Source organism: Rana temporaria, chromosome 12 (assembly GCF_905171775.1).
Source record: "Rana temporaria chromosome 12, aRanTem1.1, whole genome shotgun sequence".
Classification (NCBI taxonomy): Eukaryota; Metazoa; Chordata; class Amphibia; order Anura; family Ranidae; genus Rana; species Rana temporaria.
In genome coordinates, this window is record NC_053500.1 from 129290941 (window position 1) to 129316249 (window position 25309).

At 44.4% G+C, this 25309-nt stretch overlaps 1 protein-coding gene across 4 annotated transcripts in view; it reads left to right on the forward strand.

Moving 5' to 3' along the window:
* The window catches only part of STXBP4 (syntaxin binding protein 4), a 111294-nt gene that overhangs the window by 38431 nt on the left and 47554 nt on the right, over nucleotides 1–25309 (forward strand). For all 4 annotated transcript variants that reach the window (XM_040330680.1, XM_040330677.1, XM_040330679.1 and 1 more), the window contains 2 exons: nucleotides 6032–6208; nucleotides 12424–12540. In XM_040330680.1, coding sequence (XP_040186614.1) covers nucleotides 6032–6208; nucleotides 12424–12540 — 294 coding nt within the window. The remainder of the gene's footprint in view (nucleotides 1–6031; nucleotides 6209–12423; nucleotides 12541–25309) is intronic.

Genomic DNA, 25309 nt, shown 5'->3' on the forward strand with positions numbered 1-25309 from the left:
ACCACGTCTGCTATTTAATCATGGACATAGTACATATATCCATATCCTTACTGCTTACAATAACCACAACTATGCAGTACTCAAGAGTGCCACATCAGTACAATCTCCAGCATGCTAGGTCATTACTGGAAATGACTGTATCTTCTCATCCTCCGGCTACATCAGAAGTGCGCAGCGCTCTCCAGAAATTCTATTTGAATTAAGGTATGGAAATGCCTTTCAGTGTTCCAATCATACTTTTGTGCTGGAGATCAATTGTCTTCAAAAGTAATCCAAGGGATGAATATGGGGAACTTCACTCAATTTTCCTCTCGTATATCCTCCAAAACACATGAATTCTTGAACATGTGAAGTATAAGTAGCGAATGGCAAAAAGTCACTTTTTCAGCAAGAAAATCTACCTCCCCAGAATGTTCATTTAAAGATGCCGTTTGCTAGACTGCATTTTCAATATGGACTCCGCACACTTGTAGGCCTGCAGCTAACGATTATTTTCTTAATTCGTTGGCTGATTATTATTTTGATTAATTGATTAACCCTTTCGCCAGAGCCGTTTTTGCAATTTTTGTACACGTTTAGAAACATTTTTTTTTAGGCCTGAGGATTGCAAAAAAAAAATAAAAAACTTTATTTTTTTTCTGAAAGACACTTTAGAGAATAAAATAGTAGTAGTTCCACAAAAGTCTAGGAAACGCAAAATTTCATTATAAAATACACTAAAGTTTATTGTAGGGCACATAATTGCAATAAATTATCATTTTTGTAGTAAAATATAAAAGATGAGGTTGCACCAAGTAAATAGATACCCGACATGTCAAACCTTAAATTTGCGTGGTGATAGACTATAGTACCCTGTATTTTATATAGGTGACGCTTTAAAATGTTAATAAACCTACAACTTTATATGCAGTAAAGCATGTTTGTTATGCTCACTGTAGAACCTAAGGGGTTAATCCTCTGCATTGTATAAAAAGGCTGTTTGATGCTGTCTTCTCTGATCCTCCCCTCCTTCCACTGTCCCCTAATAATTTTCCTGATAACACAGAGTCTATGGAGTCAGGCTGCACATGCTCAGTTTAGTGTGCATTGTCAGAGAGGTTTTTCTTTTTCTTCGGAAGAATGCATGTGATCATCACAGGGCCAATCAGCACTGTCTGAAGAGAGGGTTAGGGGTCCTGCAGCCTCATAGGACAATCAAAAAAACTCCTCCTACAAGCTTTAACCAGTGCTTGGCCAGACACTGATTGAAGTCACACGACTGCTATATACTGATATCTTACTACTACTACTACTTCTTACTTCTTCTACTACTTCTTACTTCTTCTACTACTTCTTACTTCTACTACTACTACTTCTTACTACTACTATTACTTCTTACTACTACTACTACTTCTTACTACTACTTCTTACTACTACTACTACTTCTTACTACTACTATTTCTTCTTCTTCTTACTACTACTTCTTTTTACTACTACTTCTTCTTACTACTACTACTTCTTACTACTACTATTACTTCTTACTACTACTACTACTTCTTACTACTACTTCTTACTACTACTACTACTTCTTACTACTACTATTTCTTCTTCTTCTTACTACTACTTCTTTTTACTACTACTTCTTCTTACTACTACTACTACTACTAATTATAACCTCAAAAACATATATAATAAAGGTGATCAGCAGCACTTAATTAACAGCAAATAAAGTACAAGGGATGGAAAAGAAATTCAGTGACACAAATCCATACAGTGTAAGTGCTGGAGAATGTCCATAAAAGAGCCATCCAAATGGTGATAGAGTCTTCACACTACACCATGTGTCTTGAAGCCCACTCCCCATCAGTATTGGATAGAAATATTGCTTCACACTCTTGTGTTCAGCAGTAGTACATTGTCCACAAAGGGTTAAGCCAACGGTCTGTTCCTCTCCACACACAATGGGCGGTTAGGTGCAATCACATGGGGAGAGATAACAAAGAAAAGGCTCCACTAGTGTGATAACGTCAAACACACCAATGTTTATTCAAAAACAACCTTCATACATTGCACTTACAATATATATAAGTAAAATCGGCTTAAAATGTCAACCAGAGATCTACAGGGAATGGGGTGACTTGTCAAGCCGGCAATATCTAACCACACTGCACCTGCCAAAACAGTCTAGGCGTCTCTTGTTGTAATGAAATGTTCTTACTTGTTGCTGCACAGCCACACCGCGACGCGTTTCGTCATCTTGAGTGCGTGAGTGAGAGACTTGTAAAGCGCAACACATGCAAACTAAATCGCCTCTGGGCTTCGTCCTGGGATACTATGAACAATAATCCCTAAAAAAATAAAATAAACACCATAACCCTAACATAAATTATATAAAGTATTATTCATATATTTTTGGGGGTGTTAATTATTTTATTATAATAATTATTAATTTATTTTTTAATATATATATATTTCTTGGAAGTTAGGGGTTCATTATTATTTGTGTATTACATAATGATTTATTTTATATATTTATTATAATTTTTTTGTTGTTTGTGTATTAATTTTACATTTATTCATATATTACCGTATTTATCGGGGTATAGCGCGCTCCCGCGTATAGCGCGCACCCCTAAAGTTGGCCGAATTCCTGTGGAAAAAAGATGTTTTGTACTTAGTTTTGGTGTCTTGGGCGGCGTCCATCGGCGGCCTCGTCGGGTCCGGCGTCCGTCTGCGGCTTCGGGTGTCCTCTTCGTCGGGTCCGGCGTCCTCGCGTCCTCCCCGCTCGTTTCCCGCGCCAAGTTTGAATACTGCGCCGACATATACCGAGCACAGTACACTCGTGTATCGTCGGGCAGGCTCGGCAACTCTCGCGCTGACGTCCTGTACACTCAGGACGTCAGTGCGAGAGGCGCCGAGACTGCCCGAAGATACACGAGTGTACTGCGCTCGGTATATGCCGGCGCAGTATTCAAACTCGTGGCGGGAAAGCGGGTATAGGCGTATACCGCGCACCCCCGATTTTGCCCTGATTTTCAGGGCAAAATAGTGCGCGGTATACGCCGATAAATACGGTACATTTTTTTTATTTATTTTTTTCATTTGAGCAGAAAATCACACAAATATGTGCACAAAAAGTGCGTTTTCCATTAATTTCTGTGTGAATAAAAACGTGCCGAAAATGATCAATAGCTCCATAACATTTTTGAGCTTCGGGCGTTGGGCTTCAGGCGACTTGGAGTGGAGATGTGAACCATCTCCATAGAGCATCATTGATTTTTTTTCTCCTCCAGCATTTTGGAGTGTTGAGTTTCAAGCCACAAAACGCTGAGGTGTTAATGAGGCCCTAGGGTTTCGGTTTAGGGGTTACATCAAGGTGAAGGGTCAGTAAGTGAATATCAATGTTTTGCTTTTGACTAATTGATTTTTAGATGTGGTTCATTTTTCAGTTGAAATAAGTAGTATGTATAATAGAAATTGTAGATGTTTTTCATGATGAAAAACTCTCACAGCAATAAAAAGAAGGAAATCGATAACTCCAAAGAGTGATGTGCCCTTTTCTTAGCCTTTAATCACAAAAGAGATCTTGAATCAAAAGAGATCTTGAATGGAAGTTCCACTTCAAAAATAATCATGATGGTAATAATTGTAATAATACTTCATGTTCAACCCCTTAAAATAGCCAAGTATCTTTTTATTTAATTTTTTAATTTTTTTTTTATACATTCATTTTCAAGAGACTAACTGGTTTGGAGAGCAAGGCATTTTGTTTTTGTATTTGCCTCCTGGAACAAGAGCCCGCTAGCATTCCCGAGTATTGTCTGATAAGATGTTTTCAACATTTTTCATCTAATGAAAATGTCCAGAACATGCTTTCTTTATTCCTCGTCAATATCCCTCAACCACTTCATATTCTAGCATGCTTAATACCACCCAATTGTCACTCTCCTTACCTGAAGTGAAAATCGTGTTAAAAAGGGTCAGATTAAATTTGACTGTTCTATCCAATATCTCACTTTTTAATGAGTTGTATGAGCAGATGAAAGGAGCCGTGGAGAAACGTAATAACCCGCTGTAAAAGCGTCGGCTTGTTCTCTGGTCAATATACATCAGCCTTTCCAAAGTACTCCTGCAGGTCACAAGTGTTTGGGAGTGCCATTTAATTTGGCTTTTTATTCTTACAAGAAGTTCTTTTATACAGATAATCCTGTTTTAGTGAAGCATATGAAATGCTTTCTATAGAATTAACTAATCAAAAACAGATTTTTTTTTGAGGACCAGACAATGAGGCTGAATGCTGGCCTAATGAATAACCAAATACTGTTTAAAAAGAGAACTGTAGAAGCCCTTCTAACCACTTGGAACGTAGAAATGAACTGGCCACACACTGATGCTGTCACAAAGGACTAAGTGGCAAAACTAAGTGCAGATGTGCTTTTGGGGCGTGCACCTGATGGGAGTTGAGGTCACGTTTTGGAGGCACGTGGTGTACATCAGACTTAAGGAAGGAATCTAAAGTCTTACTACAGCTATTGGATCCTGTCTTGGGCAGAACTTCACATTATAGCCTTGTTGGCCATGTAAATTTCAGGTCCAGACGATAGGCTGGACCCAAAGGTGTGGTCCTTTTCAAGTACCTGGTGGAGACTGGAACGTTGTGGGGGCTTCTCTTGCACCTCCTGCCCAACACTCCTGAAGGTGGAGACAGAGCATGAAGGCATAGAGTGGCATGAGTGCCGTAGTAGCCAATTGACTGAAACCAGAAACTGAACCACATCTAAAAACCAATTGGTCAAAACCAAAACATTGATAGACGTTTACTGACCCTTCAGCCTCGTACACACGCTCGGTTTACTCGGCAAGAACCAGCAAGAAAACTGCTGGCAGAGCTTTCTTGCCGAGTATACCGAGCGTGTGTACGAGGCTTTCAGGATTCTCGACAAGAAACTGCCCAGAATCTAGACGAGAAAAATAGAGAACATGTTCTCTATTTTCTCGACGTGAGATTCTCTGCAGTTTTCCTGCCGAGAAACCCGAGAGTGTGTATACTTGCCTGGTCACCGTGGAAACCCACGCATGCTCGAAATGACTTTGCCGCATGCGCGGTAGCTTCCACGGCATAGGTAGGGTGAAGCAAGATGGCGTCAACGGCATTGAATGTGACGAGCGCATGCTCGTCGTACGCAATGACGTCACCGCGTTCTTGTCTTTCAAGAGAACCGCGGTTCTTTTGAAAGGTCTGTCTGTACACTCGGACGGCAAGAGATTTTTGCCAAGAATCTCGTTGGGAAAAACGTTTTTTTTCCTGAGGAGATTCTTGCCCGTGTGTACAAGGCTTTCACCTCAATGTAACCCCTAAACCGAACCCTAAGGCCCCATTAACACCTCAGCGTTTTGTGGCTTAAAGCTCAACGCTCCAAAACGCTGGAGGAGGAAAAATAAATGATGCCCTATGGAGACGGTTCACATCTCTACTCCAAGTCACCTGAAGCTCAAAAAAGTTATGGAGCTATCGCTAATTTTTGGCGCGTTCTTATTCCCACAGAAATGAATGGAAAACGCACAATTTGCGTGTTTTTGTACACATTTTTGTTTGATTTTCTGCTCAAATGAAGACGGTCAATAACAGCTGGGCAACTAAATTAGCAGACAGAGCAAGTCCAGTAAGCATGCCACGTCTGGTAAAACCTGGGCATTAGAAGTACAGAATCAGCAGGCAGAGGCAATTTGCTAACTCGATCCGCAGACCCTGGCCATAAATCATTGACTGGGACCTGCTAACCGACTTGTGCTGTAGCGACCGACCACAGAGGCAGGGCCGAGGACGTGTGCGCACCCCCTACCCGGAAATGTACGTGATCCGCAACAGTGGGGCTGCCCTGCCACAGTAAAAAAACGGTGGACGGTCTGTAAGTGGTTGCATTCCGGAGAAGCAAATTACTTTGTTTTTGGACATCAATCATGGGATAGCTAAACTTCTAAGTCATATTTAATCTCTGGGAGTTGGCAGTGATGGTTATGCGTAACTCTTCTTTATTGTTGTCGTCCTCAGGAAGCTAAAGCCGCCATTGAGGAAACCAGAGCCTTGCGTAGCAGAATCCACCTTGCTGAAGTGGCGCAGAGACAAGCACGAGGCGTTGAGATGGACTATGAAGAAGTCATCAGCCTCCTGGAAGCTGAAATAACGGCCTTGAAAGCCCAGCTCACTGATTACTCCGGCCAAAGTAAAGTAAGGCGAACAGCCACCTTCCGTTACCATGGCTTCCCCTGAGCAGTCATGTGGCCCCAGCTCTCTCCCTTTCAGTAAAGTAGGTCAGCATTTGTCTTGTATTATTCAGTGCTTGCAGTGATGTGCAGTGCTGAGCACAGTGTGGGTGTAGAGACCCTTTCTATTAGAAAAGGCAGTATTATTTTGCTTGCCGCAAAGAGACATAGGAGTTTGCACAGATGACGGGATTATACAGTAAAGTGCATCCGTCATCTTAATAGCAAATATTATGCTGTGATGGAAGAGAACAGAACATACACTACCCTTTTTTTCCCCAATTAACACTGGATGGAGTTATAGATACTTACAATGCTCAACATTCAGTATTTACTGGGAACAGGGCGATTGTTTGGCTTGGTACATTACAGGTGGATACAGTTTTAGACCTGCGTAATGGCTGGTACACACAGCTCAACAGAAACCAGCTGACAATCAGCCAGTGTGTACAGCATCCTGTCCGACAGGGCCCGGCATAACATCTGGCTTCTGTCGAATGGACATGCTGGAAAACCAGCCGATCGGCATCCGATCAGCATCTGCAGCCAAACACAATAGCTCAGCGGGGAGATCGCTGCACTAACATCACATAGTTGTTACAGCAAGCTTCTCCGATTATTTTTTTTTTTTTCATTCAGCCTGCTGAGCTGAAGGAAAATAAAGAACTTAGGGCCAGATTCACAGAAAAAGTACGCCGGAGTATCTGCTGATACTCCGGCGTACTTTCAAATTTGCCGCGTCGTATCTTTATTTGTAATTCACAAACAAAGATACGACGGCTTTTGGCTAAGATCCGACAGGCGTGCGGCTTCGTACGCCTTCGAGTCGTAGGTGTAATTCTCCGGCGGCCGCTGGGTGGAGTTTGCGTCGTTTTCCAGCGTCTGGTATGCAAATTAGGTGATTACGACGATCCACGAAGATACGCGCGTTCGTCACAATCTCTTACGTCGACGCTAGTCGGTTTTTCCGGTCCCAAACATAAGCCTGCTTTTTCATGGCTTACATTTAGAACAGCCATGTTTAAAGTATGGCCGTCGTTCCCGCGTCGAATTTCATTATTTTTTTTTTTTTCCGTAAGACGTCAGGGAATACGAAAGTACGTTACGCACGTCGCCGTTCAAAAAACACGTTGGGGCACCGTAATTTTGCGGAAAGCACGGCTGGAAATTTCCTAACGGAGCATGCGCAGAACGTTCGGCGCGGGAACGCGCCTAATTTAAATGGTACACGCCCCATTTGAATTAGGCGGGCTTGCGCCGGACGGCTTTACGTTACACCGCCGTAAGTTTACACACAAGTGCTTGGTGAATCAGGCACTTGCGCTGAAAACTTGCCGCGGTGTAACGTAAAGACGATACGTTACGCCGCCGCAGATCTCGATGAATCTGGCCCTTAGTGTGTACCAAGCATAAGCAAACTGCATATCACCATTGACTCAGAAAAGAATTTGGATTTTGTTCACTTTGCCATGTTAGCTGGGATGGAATTTTTTTTACTTATTACAAGTTATATAGCGCCGTCAATTTATGCAGCGCTTTACATATACATTGTACATTCACATCAGTCCCTACTTTCAAGGCACTTACAACCTAAGGTCCCTAACACACATTCATACATACATGGGCCAATTTAGACAGGATCCAATTAACCTACCAGCATGTCTTTTGGAGTTTGGGAGGAAACCGGAGTACCTGGAGGAAACCCACACAAGCACAGGGAGAGCATGCAAACTCCAGGCAGATGGTGCCGTGGTCAGGATTCGAACCAGCAGACCCTTTTTGCTGCTAGCTGAATTTGCTAACCACTACGCCACTATTATCCAGATCCTGTGGGTGTAATTCCTCAGTCTACACTGCTAAGCCACCTGAATGAGGCGCAGATCTTCGGGCACAGCTTTCGGTAAGGGGAAAAAGCTTAATTTCCCACCGATTATAGAGGACTCGCCACCACTGTCCCACGCCCAGGACGGAGAACCGTTCTACGTGCAGCTCACACATGGCCTTAACAGGCGGGCCCCATGGTGTGGGCTGATTCCCAGCAGCCCTGGCTGGCAGACGTGATGGCGGCAATAACGACTTGCCAGGCCATGCTTACAGCCAAAATTGAGGCAGTACAGATGGACGTTGGTCTTCTGAGGCAGGACATGGACGAGCACCACTCTAGAGTACAGGGCTGAGGATGCGGAAAACAGGAGCAGGCAGAATAACCTCCACATCGTGGGCCTGTCTGAGGAGGCTGAAGGGGTGAATCCGATTTGCTTTGTGGAAGACATGCGTTATCTCCTACCTGATGTTAGCCTGTCTCCCCACTATGAGGTGGACTGGGCGCATCAAGTCTCGCCTAATCCTGGACCTCCAGTGCATCTAGGGTCCTTGGAGACCTACGCTTCCAGAACAACAAGCTACAGATATTCCTGGATTACTCTGTGAAACAGAAATTGTTTAACCAGGTAAAGGTGGCGATGAGGGCCCCTAACATCCGTTACTGTGTGTTATTCCCAGCACGCCTGCGGGTCCAAGACGGAAAGATGACCACCATTTTCAACTCGCCGAGAGAGGCTTCTGCCTGGCTTGATTCCCTGCCACCTGTCCTCTGATCCGGAAACCCGTGAGTTTTTGGCTTTAACCCCCCTGCTACATTTGTTATAGACTACTACTTGGACCTAAGGCACTGAGCCACATTAGCCTTACCTCATAGAGAGGCTCTACAGACCAGCTGGTCGCCTCACTTGCACCTGTTGTGCCTTTTGAGAAATGCCTTTATGCCTTAATTTTATGCCGCTGACTCTCTGTTCTCCCTTTTCCTTTCTCTACCGTTCTTCAATTTTGGCCACCTAACTAGAGTTCCAGGGAATGCAGGGAATGCTGTGGTAGGACTAAGTTTGGAATGTTAAACAGGCTGTTGAGTGATTATTGGCCCATGTTGCACCGGTTGTGCCCTGTTAACTAATTTACTGAAACCTAAGTAAGTGTCCCTGACAATGTCAGGAGGTTTGAACAGTAACTTCTCCTTTCTTATTATGTGGTGATGCAGAGGACACTTTAATATTGAATTTTATGTGCTGGATCACATTTACTGCTTGCTGATGGGTAACTAAAAAGCTCCTCCTTTTCTATGCCATGTCCCTTTTTAAGCACTTTCACTACCCCAGCGGATGCCTACAGAGCTGAGAACTGGTTCGCTTGATTGAATCCCCCAGATACTGTCGGGAGGGGTGATGCTCGCTTCTTGCACAGGACCCCCCTTTGCAGCCAGCATGCTGATTTGGTGTTGGGATGGAGACCCTTCTCAATTTCAGGGGGATCGATGGGATGGGGGGGAATGTTGCTCTGTAGGGGCTAGTTTGTTTATATGTCTCATTTGTTTTATGTTGCATGACCTTTTGCCTACCTGAAACCATATTTGATATTTCAGCATTACACTGCCTTTTATTCTGTCCCTTCTGGGTCCAGCAGCTCTGTCAGTGGGTGACCAAACCTCATGATCCTAACTCTCACGTTTATTTCAGTACCCATGTCTTCCCTTAACATTTTGTCATGGAACACCAGAGGGCTGAATTCCCCTAAGAACAGGAAACTGAGGCTACAATTTGCACAGGCTCACCAAAATTGGACAATATAAGATTTGAAAAACGTTGCCTGGTCTGATGCGTCTCAATTTCGGCTTCGACATTCAGATGGTAGGGTCAGAATTTGGCGTAAACAACATGAAAGCATGGATCCATCCTGTCTTGTATCAACAGTTCAATCTGGTGGTGGTATAATGGTTCTTGACACACTTTGGGCCCCTTAGTACCAATTGAGAATTGTTTAAATGCCACGGCCTACCTCAGTATTGTTGCTGACTGTGTCCATTCCTTTAAGACTACAGTGTCCCCATCTTCTGATGGCTCCTTCCAGCAGGATAATGCACAAAGATCAAAAAAACTGTGGTGAGATGATTTGAACATGACAATGAGGTCACTGTACTGAAATGGCCTCCACAGTCTCTAGATGTCAATCCAATAGAGAGCACCTTTGGAATGTGTTGGAAGAGGTTTGCATCATGGATGTGTAGCTGATAAATCTGCAGCAACTGCGTCACGCTATCATGTCAATATAGACCAACATCTCTGAGGAATGTTTACAACACTTTGTTGAATCTATGCCACAAATAATTAAGATAGTTCTGAAGGCAAAAGGGGGTCCAACCCGGTACTAGCAAGGTGTACCTTTTTTATAAAGTGGCCGGTGAGTGTATGTTTTGAAGCGTAACTCCAGGTTGCTCCAACTCCCTTCAGTTTCCTGCCCTCACAGGTCCTCTTCCTCAGGTGGTGGGCTTGCCCTGCTCTGTTTGGTTCTATGAGCAATGGGCATTTTGATGACATCCCCTCAGGGGGTGGGTTCTTCAAGCCCTTTTTCCCACTCCAGGTCCACTTTCGGGTCAAATTACTTTGTTGCTTAAAGCGGAGGTTCACCCATGGAGAACACATTTTCCCCTTAGATTAATGCTCGTTTTGTCTAGGGGAATCGGCTAGTTGTTTTAAAATATGATCCGTACTTACCGTTTACGAGATGCATCTTCTCCGTCGCTTCCGGGTATGGGCTGCGGGACTGGGCGTTCCTTCTTGATTGACAGTCTTGCGAGAGGCTTCCGACGGTCGCATCCATCGCGTCACGATTTTCCGAAAGAAGCCGAACGTCGGTGCGCAGGCGCAGTATAGAGCCGCACCGACGTTCGGCTTCTTTCGGCTACTAGTGACGCGATGGATGCGACCGTCGGAAGCCTCTCAGAAGACTGTCAATCAAGAAGGAACGGCCGCTCCCGAAGACCCATACCCGGAAGCGACGGAGAGGATGCATCTCGAAAACGGTAAGTACTGCTCATATTTTAAAACAAATAGCCGATTCCCCTAGACAAAACGAGCATCCAGCTATGGGGAAAAGAGGAAAAAAAACACAAATGGGTGAACTCCCGCTTTAACCTGAAAAGGGGACTGTAGCTGGATCGCAAATGTGTGGTCTGCTGGGGATAGAGCCAGAGATGGCAACAATTCCAATGCACTATTCCCAACGCACACGTTCCTGTAAAAGTGACCACCATCTGGTACTGTGAACAATCGGAGGGAGAGATGTCATCAGCACACCATGGGTCTCCAAAATTGGATCCTCAGTTTTGAGCTAGAGAGAAGGTATTACAGCCAGAGCTTTTTTCTTTGTTTTGCATACTAGGAAATTGATTGGTAAATTTTGCTCTTGAGCTGTAGTTGGGCTTAACATTTGTTGTTGTGTGCAAAACAGACACTTTTCCTTTGCCCCAGTGGATGTAAATATAACGAGAATTCTCTTTACAATGCTCTCTAATTACACATGCACCTATTTTGCTAGAGGGCATTCCCTTTTAAGGTTTATGAGTACATAAAAATGTTTTAGATGGTAAGGAAGCGTTATGAGGCAGGTGCGTTTATACTACGACTCAAAGTGTATCTTCAGCTTTACAGAGCACATGTGAAGTGATAATAATTATATATATTCTGAACTGTTTGCCATTTTGCTGAGTGCTTAGCAAGTCTTCAAGGAAGAAATGACATGTGTGAAATGAAAAGAATGATAAAGAAAGATGGCACCTATTTATGGATTAATAGCTTCAGCTCTACAGACAAGCTATATGGTTTTAATGGTTGAAATTATGCCACGCTCTTAGAAATCCTTAGACCTCTTTCACACTGTGGCGGTTTTCGGTGTTTTAGCGCTAGAAATAGCCTCTAAATAATGCCTAAAAACCGCCTCCCATTCATTTCAGTGTGTCTTTTCACACTGGGGCGGTGCACTTGCGGGACGTTAGGAAAAGTCCTGCAAGCAGCATCTTTGGAACAAACCCTGAAAGGGCATAAGTACCCCCCGGGATTTTAAGGGCGAACAGTAAAATTTCTGTCCCGAACTGAACCGGAAGGTGTTTCGGCCCAACTCTAATTATATATAGTAGGTAACACGTTAATGCCAGATTATATAAAGCAGTGCTGAGGTCTGCACATCACTTTCTAATATCAGGCCCTGCCTAACCCTCACAGAGCACAACAAAACAGCAACTATGAGACGTTTCAGTTCAGTAAAGTGTTTGGATGGGTCATACATGGTGCTGGCCTTTCTTATATATGTGCAGACTTTGTAAGCACAATTTTCTTTGTGTTCTCTGTTCAGGACAATGTTCAGGATTTAAAGCGCAGGATCACCGTCCTCGACTGTCAGTTGCGCAAATCAGAGATGACACGCAAAACCTTTGAAGTCTCCACAGAAAAACTGCTGCAGTTTGTAGAGGTGAGTTATTATTTAGAATTTTTAAAAGTAAAGCCTGTCCAGTGTAAAATCTGAATATTGCTTTACAGTTGGTAGCTGTTTAATTTTTGGATATTGGTAAAGAAATAATTGGAACTGCCATTATTGACCTGTTTTTAAAGGAAACCATGCTTTTCCTTGCTTTCCCATCTATCAGTCAGTGAGCCACAATCCCTTTGCAGGTGAGCAGTTCTAGTTCTGATTCACTTGCTGGATGCTTGCCCCAGATTAGTGATTTGCTACCAAGTAATGGACAGCTACAGGGTTGGAACTTGACCATCAATGTGACTCGTGATATTTTTCTTGCTTTCCCATCTACTAGTAGCTGTAACTGACCAAGCGGAAGCATGGCTAAGCCGCACTGTGTGTGTCTATGGACACACTCAACACACCTTGGGAGCATGCCCACATAGGTGCCCCCTCAGCACATCAAGCTTACTTTTTTGATTCTTTTCTTCCTTTTTCTTCCTTTTCTGATGTATGTGTCCTTGACTTAGAGGCAAAAGGAATCCTAAAAACATAAATTTTCTTAAAGCGGAGTTCCGGCCACAATTTCACTTTTTAAATATAAATACCCACCCCTGTAATACACAAGCTTAATGTATTCTAGCAAAGTTAGTCTGTAAACTAAGGTCCGTTTTGTTAGGTTGTTACAGCATTTAGACACTTTATAAAATAGAAATTGACTGGGGCCATCTTAAGTGTGGGCATCATGAAGCCAGACTGTATGACTTCCTGGATTTCAGCCTTGCAGATCTCGCACATGCTCAGTGCCGCACAAGCAGTGTCAGATCAGGTTTCAGCACCTGTGCTGTCCAAGTCACATGATTCTTTGAGACTGGGGAGTGCACAGACTCCTGGAAAGTTACACCCACTACATTCCCAGGAGTCTGTGCGGTGTAGGTTAGGAAGCATTAAGCACCTAGGTGCAGGAAGTGGGAAGATTAACTATTCTGCCTAACAACAACACTTTGAAGGCATCTAAAAAAAAAAAAAAAAATTCGTAAAGGACTAATGACATTTTTTTAAAACTACTGATGTAATGTTATATTTATGGGTGAAACTCCACTTTAATGTTATTAAACCCTGCATTTAAAAATTAACCACTTGCCACCCAAGCCAATTCTGGCATTTCTCTCCAACATGTAAAGAAAATAATTGTTTTGCTACAAAAGTACTCGGAACCCCCAAACATTAAATATATATATATATATATATATATATATATATATATATATATATATATATATATATATATATATATATATAAAAAGATACCCTAGGTAATAGAATGGCGGTTGTTGAAATAATTTTTTGGCTCACGGTATTTGCACAGCAGTTTTTCAATATTTTTTTTGGGAAAAAATAAATTAATTTTAATGTAAAGAAACACAATAGATAGCCCAATTTTTTGGTAAAACGTAAAAGATGTTACGCCGAGTAAATGGATACCAAATATGTCACGCTTTAAATTTGTACACTCCCGTGGAATGGCGCTAAACTACAGTACTTAAAAATCTCCATAGTCAACACTTTAAACATTTGTACAGGTTACCAGTTTAGAGTTACAAAGGAAGTCTACTGCTAGGATTATTGCTCTTGCTCTAACCATTGCAGCGATACCTCACATGTGGGGTTTGTATGCCGTTTATATATGCGGGCACAACCTATGTATGCGTTCACTTCTGTGTACAAGGACGAGAGGACAGGGGAGCTTTAAAAAAAAAAATATTGTTTATCTTCTTTTTATTTTTACACTTTCCCATAATTTTTTTTTGTTCACTTTGATTCCTATTACAGGGAATGTAAACATCCCTTGTAATAGGAACAGAGTATGACAGGTCCTCTTTACGAAGAGATCTGCAGTCTATAAGTCCCCACATCTCTCCTCGATCTCTGGCTTTCTAGCAAAAAAAAAATGGCAGCGTTTACATCATGACGTCACTTTCGGCCTCTGAAGCCTTGTATACACAATCAGTCCATCCGATGAGAACGGTCTGAAGAACCGTTGTCATAGGTTAACCGATGAAGCTGACTGATGGTCAGTCACGCCTACACACCATAGGTTAAATAACCGATCGTGTCAGAACGCGGTGATGTAAAACACAACGACGTGCTGAAAAAAACGAAGTTCAATGCTTCCAAGCATGCGTCGACTTGATTCTGAGCATGCGTGGATTTTTAACCGATGTTTGTGCCTACGAACGATCGGTTTTGACCTATCGGTTAGCAATACATCGGTTAAATTTTAAAGCAAGTTGGCTTTTTTTTAACCGATGGTTAAATAACCTATGGGTCCGTCGGACCGTTGTCCTCTGGTTAACCTATCGTGTGTACGAGGCCTGAGGGTCATAGAGATGCCCAGGGACCATTTGGTCCATGGCCAGCTCTATGGTAAACCGCTCTACTGACAGATTCATTCTCCGGCTCCCCAATTGCATGGGCGAGCCCAGAGAAGCACCGGAGAGGGGGAAAACATCCTCTCCCACCACCTATAAAAGCAATCAAGCCGCTGTGATGGCTTTTAGATAGCAAATCAATATTGAACCTTACGGACTAAGACTGGAATGCCATTAAAGTTCATGTGCGTGTAAAGGCAGGTGTCCCAATACTTTTGACAATATAGGGCCAGTATAGAGAGGCAAGACCAGTATTCACAAAGCACTTGCTCCCTAAGTTACTGCGGCGTAGCGTAAATGGGCCGGGGTAAGCCCGCCTAATTCAAATTTGGAAGGTAGTGGGCGTGTTGTATTAAAATGAACCGTGACCCCATGTAAATAAATGGCCGAACGAACGGCGCATGCGCGCGCATGCTCAGAATCACGTTGCATATACTCCTTAAGATACGACGGCTCAATGCGTACGACGTGAACGTAACCTATGCCCAGCCCCATTCACGTACGACTTACGCAATTGACGTAAAATCCGACGGCTGTTCCGATGTCCATACCATAACATGACTTACCCCTGCTTTATGAGGGATAACTTTACGCCGGACGTACGTTTACGTAAACGGCATAGCTTACTGCGACGGGCGCAAGTACGTTTGTGAATCGGCGTATCTAAGTCATTTACATATTCGATGCGTAAATCAATGGAAGCGCCCCTAGAGGCCAGCGTAAATATGCACCCAAGATACGACGGCGTAGGAGACTTACGTCGGTCAGATGGAGCCAGAATTCAGGCGTATCTGGTTTTAAGAATACGGCGCATAGATACAACGGCGCATCCTAGAACTTGCGCGGCGTATAAGAAGATACGTCGGGGTAAGTCGTTCGTGAATCTGGGCCATAGTGTATTTGCTGTTGTGTCTCTGGGACATGAAGTAATGGGAAATCAACACAACGGTACACCGGCAACAAAAAACATAACCAGTTCTTGAGCATCTCCTACACCAGGGGTCTCCAAACTTTCTAAACAAAGGGCCGGTTTATTGTCCTTTAGACTCTAGGAGGGCTGGACTTTGACCAGTGGGATTACAATTTTCCAGGCATCAGTGGGAGTAAATATTGCCACATTTGATATTAGGAGGAATAGTGGCCTATCGTGGTCATCAAAGGTAGGAATGGGGACCCATTACTGGTGTCAGTGGGAGAAATGGTGGCCCATTGTCAGTGTCAGATGGCAGAGTAGTGTCATCAGTGGGAGGAATAGGGCCGGATAAAGGCAAGCAGAGGGCCGCATTCAGCTCTCGGGCCACAGTTTGGAGACCACTGTCCTACACTATGCAAAATGATATGAATAAAAGTTTGGGCTTTACATGCTCCAAGGGTAATTTTGAGGGTTTTAAATGTATTTTTAATTTGAATCTAAAATAGTTTCCTATCAAAAATGATTTATGACTTCAGAATAATTTTCCACCCTAGCCATCCGATCTTGATTGATCTAGTATGAATGAAACAACGGTTTAGCTTATCAGAAAATTAAAGCGATTTTCTTATTTATTTTCCTATCCTGGTGAAAGCTGGAAGCATTGGTTAAAGGTGTCAGATGGGTAATTGTATATGATTTTTCCAGAGCTGAGGAGGGTATTGGCTTTCATAATGAGAAAATAGACTTTGTTGGCTCCCTGCAGCTGGCATGTCACAGTTTTAAAATGAGTAGCAGAAACAGCGGGAGCCAATGGCAGGAAATTGTGCGAGCATCTTTTTCAAGAGGCGACTTCATATACTTCCTATGAACGGTAAAGGTCAGAATAAAACCACAGGTGAAGATTGTGACAGCAAATCATGATGCAGCTTTCCATGTAAAAGAAGATTTTAGTAAAGGCAATAGATTATTTTATTTTTTTAACCGCTTTCTAAATATGTATGCGAGTAATTTTTTTAATTTCTGTGTACGACCTGAGGCCAGTCACTTCACTGGGTATATGTAATGGATTACAACCACTTCAGCCCCGGAAGAATCTACCCCCTTCCTTACCAGAGCACTTTTTGCGATTCGGCACTGCGTCGTTTTAACTGACAATTGTGCGACGTGGCTCCCAAACAAAATTGACGTCCTTTTTTCCCCACAAATAAAGCTTTCTTTTGGTGGTATTTGATCCCCTCTGCGATTTTTTTTTTTTGCACTATAAACGACAATTTTGAAAAAAATTCAATATTTTTAACTTTTTGCTATAATAAATATCTCCAAAAAATATATACATTTTTAAAAAAAATTCCACAGTTTAGGCCGATACGTATTCTTCTACATAATTTTGGTAAAAGAATCGCAATACGCGTTTATTGATTTGTTTGCGCAAAAGTTATTGGGCCGGATTCAGGTAGGGGCGCGCATTATTACGGCGGCGCAGCGTATCGTATCGTATTTACGCTACACTGCCGTAAGTCAGAGAGGCAAGTGCTGTATTCACAAAGCACTTGCCTCCTAAGCAGCGATCAGTGCTACAAAAATGCTCTGATTACTGTAAAAATGACACTGGCAGTGAATGGGTTAACCACTAGGTGGCACTGCAGGGGTTAAGTGTTCCCTAAGAAGTGATTCTTACTGTTAGGGGGCGTGGCTACACATAACACGTCATTGATGACCGTTCCTGATCAAAGGGGAACGGTCATCAGTGACAGTGTCACTAGGCAGAATAGGGGAATGCCTTGTTTACAAAGGCATTCCCCTGTTCTGCTCTTGCCAACCGCAATCGCGGGACTCCCGGGAACATCGAGTTCCCGGGACCCGCAGGCCGCACTCGCGAGGTATGCTATATGACGCCTATCAGGAGGAGAGGACAGCAGGAGATGCATGAAGGACCCCGCTCGTCGAGGTCACCCGCTGCCCCACCAAGATAGGTTAAGTGCTGGGCAGATGACAAGCAGGCAGGGGTCACACTGGCAGCATGTGATGGGCACACTGGCAGGATTTTGGCACAGTGGCAGCATAGGATAGGCACAGTGGCAGCATAGGATGGGCACACTGACAGCATAGGATGGGCACACTGACAGCGTTTAGCACAGTGGCAGCGTTTGGCACAGTGGCGCACAGTGGCTGCATTTGATGGGCACAGTGGCTGCATTCTATGGGCACATAGGCAGCGTTTGATGGGCACAGTGGCTGTAATTGAGTAGTTTTCTTTTTTTTTAGTTTGTTTTGAGCACCAGCCGCCACTGCCGTAACTTCTGACCAAAAAGCTCTAATAGGTGGGCACTCCCAAACCATATTAAAGAAAATGCCACCGAAAACTAGTGTTAAATGGTTACCCCCCACTTCTCTACCTGCCACCTTTGCTGGACAACTAAACTGATTTAATGGTGTTTACAAAATGTATCGTACTGTTTATGTAACATTTGATTTCTCTTTCGTACATGGATGGACACAGCCTTAATCTTGACATAGTGGGAGATAGCCTATCTTAGGAGTGAATATGCAGAAAGTATTAACTTCAAAGCTGAACCGCCCCGCCCATGGTGCGGTCCCACTGACTATATCCTCTCAGCCTGCACCAAGCAGTTCAGGTTTTTTTTCTGCCTAGTCTAGGAAGACATGGCTCCCTTCAGGCCCAAGGCTTGGAGGCTGTTAGTTTGGAAGGTCCCATACTGCATCCTGCTTTACAGTCGCTGCAGGGGGTTCGGCATGTGGCCCCTCCGGCCCATCCTCCACTACCTCCGTGGGGATTTGAATAGCAGACGCACCTTGGCGTCTACCGCTACGAGAGGACCTGCTGTCGCAAGGTCCCATAGGTCATCCTGCTTTACAGTCAATGGCTTTAACAGCATGACCTCTAGGTGCCTCAAAAACCACCATTTCATTAGGGAAGTTCCCTTGTTGACACTTTTTTAGAAAGTAGTCCTTTTGGTTAGGTCAGTCAAGATAGGTTCTGAGCTGGCAGCCTTGTCATTAAAGGCTCCCTATCTGATCTTTCACAAGGATAAGGTGGTGCTGCATCCGCAGCCTTTTTTCTTCCTAAAGATCATGTCGACCTTCCATCTCAAGGAAGATATTGTACTACCATCCTTGTGTCCTCATCCGTCGAATCCTAAGGAGACGACGTGGCATCCCTTGGAAGTTGTCCGAGCTCTGAGAATATACTTGTCTGTTACTGCTCCGTTCCGGAGTTCAGACTCACTGTTTCGGTGGCTGGTCTCAAGAAGGGCCCAGCGGTCTCATCGGCCGCCATTTTGAGGTGGATCCGACAGATCCTGATCAGGCTACGCCATAAAGGGTCGGGCGCCTCCTTGTCACGATGCATTTAACCAGGGCAATAGTGCCTCTTGGGCTTCCTGACATCAAGCGTCTGTTTGCCAGGTGTGTAAAGCGGTGACCTGGTCGCCCGGTCACACTTTCACTAAACTTTACAAGTTGATGTGAGTGCATCTTCGGATGCTTCTTCGGCCGCAAAGTTTTGCAGGCGGCTGTTTAGAGTTACAACTCCTCAGTTGAGGAGCTCTGTTTTGTTTTGGGGTGAAGTTTAATTTTATCCTTCCCACCCCCTCATTTTGACACTGCTTTGGGACGTCCCACTATGTCGAGATTAAGGCTGTGTCCATCCATGAACGAAAGAGAAAATAGGATTTTAGGCTCACCGTAAAATCTCTTTCTCTGAGTTCATGGATGGACACAGCACCCACCCCTCTCTTTTTTTAAAGTTTGTACTGCTTGCTACGAACTGAACTGCTTGGTGCAGGCTGAGAGGATATAGTCAGTGGGACGGCACCCTGGGTGGGGCGGTTTAGCTTTGAAGTTAACACTTTCTGCCTAGTCACTCCTAAGATAGGCTATCTCCCACTATGTCAAGATTAAGGCCAATTTTTAGGCCTATTTCTCACTAATGCCACTTCCGCTGTGACTTGAGGTGCACAGAATCGCATGACAAGGGCAATCTCATTGTTTTCTTTCAAATAGTTTTTATTGAGTATTCAAGTATGCAGTACATCATCAGTGTGGTAACACCAAAGTCAACAGGTTACAATCACTGTAGAATACAATAGAGAGTTCAAGTGTATAAATACATACAGATAGAAGCAAACAGATAACGGGGGAAGATAATTGGTACTTTATAGAACATACAAATGGTAGGGGTTACCAGAAATGATTATAAGATATATACCAGTAGGGTGAACTGGGTGGAAAGGGTCTTGAGCAAGAAGGGAGGGAGGGGGAGGGGGGGTTGGAGAGCATCCAGATTAGAACAGTACATTCAAAGAAGTATCAGTGGTTCCACTTAGTATCATACCAGAGTCGCCATGGCTTCCAATACGTCAGTAGTGTGGGGCCGGAACATTTTCTGCGAGCAAGGATCGTTTCATACGTGTAGTGGTTGTGTGTTAGTTTCACTATGTCTGATACCGAGGGGATGACATTAGATTTGCAGTTTCTGGCAATGAGAAGTTTGGTTGCTAATAAGATGTGAGATGTCACTAGCTGCAAAGGAGGTGGTATGTCGTCAATGGTCAGATTGAGGATAGCCAGTTGGGGGGTCAACGTTAAAGGGAAACTTAACACTTCCCTCAACACCAGCTCCAGTGACGTCCACATAGGTCTTATGTTAGGACATGTCCAGAATACATGTATGAGGGTGCCAGGGCTGGCAATCTCATTGTTTTCAATGGTGCCCATTCAAATAATTGCAGCTCAAAAAAGTGCGATTATGGAAAAGGTTCTTGCACTACTTTGGTGCGGTTCACTGTGCAACTTGGCTCTGTAGAGTATGCAAAACCGCACCACATAATCACCCTGTAAATCACATCAAAGTTGCATCGCAGTAGTGTGAACCAGGCCTTTATCCTTCTGAACTGGAGATGTTTAATGTTGAATGACAAATTCTAGATCTCCTTGTGGGGATTCCTAACAAAGACCAGGCACTCCTCGGACTCTGCAACACTTGCCTTCCTTTAATAGCACAATTGTCCACATTATATAACAAGGTTAATCAATGAACTTCTAATGCCAATGCAATACATATTTATAATGCAACCAGTGCTTTTAAACAATTAGCACTGTGTGTGACTTTTATTATAATGTCTATGTTCGGGGTCAGCACAGCTAGACGGCTTTTCAGCAGCTTAAGCCTTTGATTCCGACTTCCCTCTCACCGTAACTCCATAATTCACGAAGCACTGACGTCAGGCGTTGTGGAAAGCCTGCCCACCCATCGTATACAAGAGTGATGATTTTCTAAAGTATATAAAGATAAAATAAACCATTACTTGCAGAACAAATTAATTAGCTTTTTTTAAAAAACAAAAACGTTGTATTTAGGTGGAAGATTTCCTTTTAAGCACATTAAAGTGCACTTGTCCAATATTTTCCTTTTTTTTTTTTTTTTCGTCAATAAGAAATTGCTGCAAAAACTTACAGATGAATCAAAGCCTTGGACTCTTCAGTTGTTGTTCTCTTACAACTGGATATATAAAAGAAAATAATTATTTTCCTCTTTTGTCGAAGTGAAATTACAGTGGCCATTTAGAAAATGTACATGTCTGTAATTTAAGTCAACTATTTCCATCTGTGTTATTGCAGAGAAAGACTCTCAAAGGCTTTATGTTCTATCACCATTTTCTTCCCCCCTTATATGGCGGATTTAATGGAAATCAAGCCTATTATGGTCTTTTCTGATATTACTTGTTTAATTCAAGGTTGCAGTTAGCAATTAAATTAGCAAAAAGTTTAAATAAAAAACACAAAAATGTTTAATAAGGTTAGCTAAACTTAGAGACCGCTGTGTTCTCCCTGCAGCTGATCTTTTCCCAAGACTGACTTGCCGTGCCTCGTTCTGCAGTGGATGTGGCCAACCTCAGGCCCTGCAGCGACAAGGCAAGAAAATCAAGCAATTGCTTGGGGCCCCGAGCAGGCCTGGGGCCCCAAGCAGGGCCCTTGCCGCACTTCCTATAAATGCCGCAGCCGCCTGACCTATAGAGAGCCTCAGGCGGCTGCAGCACTGCTGCCTCTCTCGTCACTTCTTCCCCTTCCCTGTAGCGTGGTCGAGCTCCTCTTCCTTCTTCCTGTCACTTCCTTTCAGTCCGGCCGGGAACAGGAAACTGAATCTCCTGCCACACAGTATGGTAGGCAGCGGGGGGGGGAGTAAAAAGAACATAGGGAGGGAGGGGGGCAGTAAAAAGAACATGGGGGGGTAAAAAACACAGGGGGGGGACATAGGGGGGGGGGGGGAAACATAGGGAGGGGGGAATAAAACATTTGTTTTTTATTTATGCACAGTATATGCAACAGCAGTATTTGCACACTACCACGATTTCAAAGTCGTGCGGATTTGCGGCCGCTTTTTTGCAGCTATATCAAGGAATGCCTGTGTAACTTGCATCAAAGTAAGACCAAAGTAGTACAGGGACTACTTTGAAGTCAGTGCGACTTAAAGTCGCACAGATATGAATGGTACTCATTGAAAATCATGGTGTACGACTTCTCATGCGACTTTTCAGTCCCCAAGTCGCAGGACAAGTCGCACAAGTGGGAAAGGGGCCTAAGTGAGATTGTATTTTCAGAGTATAAAAACAAGCTAATGTCTAGTTATACATGTTTCGGCATACCGTATTTGCCGGCGTATAAGACGACCTTTCTACCTAAAAATATGGCTAAAAAATCGGGGGTCGTCTTATACGCCGGATGCAGACTGCGGGCGTCCATTTTTTAAAAGCTGCTCCTCCTCCTCCTCCTCCTCGTGCTGTTCCGTGATAGGCGGAACACTCAGGCCTAGATTCACGTAGGGCGGGCGTAAGTGTGGGCGGGCGTAGCGTATCGTATTTACCAAGCCACAACTTAGAGAGGCAAGTGCTGTATTCACAAAGCACTTGCGTCCTCAGTTACGGCGGCGTAGCGTAAATGTGCCGGCGTAAGCGCGCCTAATTCAAATTGTGAAGAGGTGGGCGTGTTTTATTCTAATGAATCGTGACCCGACATGATTGACGTTTTGAACGAATGGCGCATGCGCCGTCTGTGGACGTATCCCAGTGCGCATGCGTCGGATAGAATGCCTAAGATACGTCGAACACTCCCTACGACGTGAACGTAACTTACGCAAAAGCCCTATTCGCGTACGACTTACACAAACGATGTAAAAAGATACGCTTGTTCCGACGTCCATACTTTGCATGGGCTGCGCCACCTAGAGACATGCTTTATCTTTACGCCGACGTATGTCTTACGTAAACGGCGTAACTAAATGCGACGGGCGCATGTACGTTCGTGAATCGGCGTATCTAGCTCATTTGCATATTCAACGCGGAAATCAACGGAAGCGCCACCTAGCGGCCAGCGTAAATATGCACCCAAGATACGACGGCGTAGGAGACTTACGCCGCTCATATCTTAGCAGAATGTATGCGTAACTGATTCTATGAATCAGGCGCATACATACGACGGCGCTCATTCGGACTTACGATGGCGTATCTGGAGATACGCCGTCGTAAGTCTCTCTGAATCTGGGCCTCAGTTTCCCAGCAGAGCCTGTGTTCAGTGTTCTGCCCATCACGGAAAAGCACGAGGAGGAGGCGCAGCTTTAAAAAAATGGACGCCCGCAGTCTGACTCACTCTGGCACAGTGAGGCAATGGCACAGTGAGGCGAGGCAATGGCACAGTGAGGCGACGCAATGGCATAGTGAGGCGAGGCAATGGTGCAGTGAGGCGAGGCGATGGCGCAGTGAGGCGAGGCGATGGCGCAGTGAGGCGAGGCGATGGCGCAGTGAGGCGAGGCGATGGCGCAGTGAGGCGAGGCGATGGCTCAGTGAGGCGAGGCGATGGCACAGTGAGGCGAGGCGATGGCACAGTGAGGCGAGGCGATGGCACAGTGAGGCGAGGCGATGGCACAGTGAGGCGAGGCAATGGCACAGTGAGGCGAGGCAATGGCACAGTGAGGCGAGGCAATGGCACAGTGAGGCGAGGCAATGGCACAATGAGGCGAGGCAATGGCACAGTGAGGCGAGGCAATGGCACAGTGAGGCGAGGCAATGGCACAATGAGGCGAGGCAATGGCACAGTGAGGCGAGGCGATGGCACAGTGAGGCGAGGCAATGGCACAGTGAGGCGAGGCAATGGCACAGTGAGGCGAGGCAATGGCACAGTGAGGCGAGGCAATGGCACAATGAGGCGAGGCAATGGCACAGTGAGGCGAGGCAATGGCACAGTGTGGGGGGGGGGGTCGTCTTATACGGCGAGTATATCCAAAAATCAACATTTTAGCTGGAAAATTAAGCGGTCGTCTAATACGTCCAGTCGCCTTATACGCCGGCAAATACGGTAAGCAAAAAGAAACTTGGGTATGAATTTTACTCACGCTGTTTTGAACATATGGTAAAGTGACCCTTTGTAATGTGTAAACTTTAAAAGTTATATTATTTAATGAGATCAGCATCAGACAGAAACTGTAAATGTTTTCTGCTGTTAAGTAATTATGTCATCTGCACAGGCATGAGTTCCAAGTTGAGGCCTCCCGCTGTCGTTTTCTGCTGCACTGTATATTCTGGGATGTTTTCAGAATCTCGGTTTACTTTCCAGCAGGGCTTCTGCTTCACTGCCTTGGAGTTACACCACACACATCTAGAAAAGGCTACGTAGACATAAGTGACACTGCTGAGATTGGCAAGACAAGTCATCAGACGTCTCCCACTCATATTTATAGATGCGAAGAAGTATGGACAACCTGTGTTCTGAACATACTGTGTTTCTGTGCGAATTAACTGTATACAAAGACTCCTCTGGTTAAAGAACTTTACCAACCCACCTAACTTCCCCGTAGTTAATTTTGCTATTAACCCCCTCTTACCCTATTTGCTGGCTTATGCTCCAAAAACTTGCACACCCAGCTTTGTTCTGCTGTGATCTGCAGCTGTACTCTGGGTCCCATGCCACCATCCATTTTTTGATGTCATGTTCTTGCAGCCTAAAAAGGGGGATAGAGATCGCCACTGTTTAAGTGTAGTATATATAAAGATACAGGTAAGGTATTGGACTCGCCTACACAAAGATGAACACAGCGGGCCAGATTCTCGTAGATCGCCGCATCTCTGTGGCGGCGTAATGTATCTCACTTACGTTACGCCGCCGCAAGTTTTACGGGCAAGTGCTTGATTCACAAAGCACTTGCCTGTAAAGTTGCGGCGGCGTAGCGTAAATCCCCCGGCGCAAGCCCGCCTAATTCAAATGATCTGGGTAGGCGGCGTGGATCATTTAAATTAGATGCGTTCCCGCGCCGAACGTACTTGCGCATGCGCCGTCCCTAAAATTTCCCGACGTGCATTGCGCTAAATGACATCGCAAGGACGTCATTGGTTTCGACGTGAACGTAAATGGCGTCCAGCCCTATTCA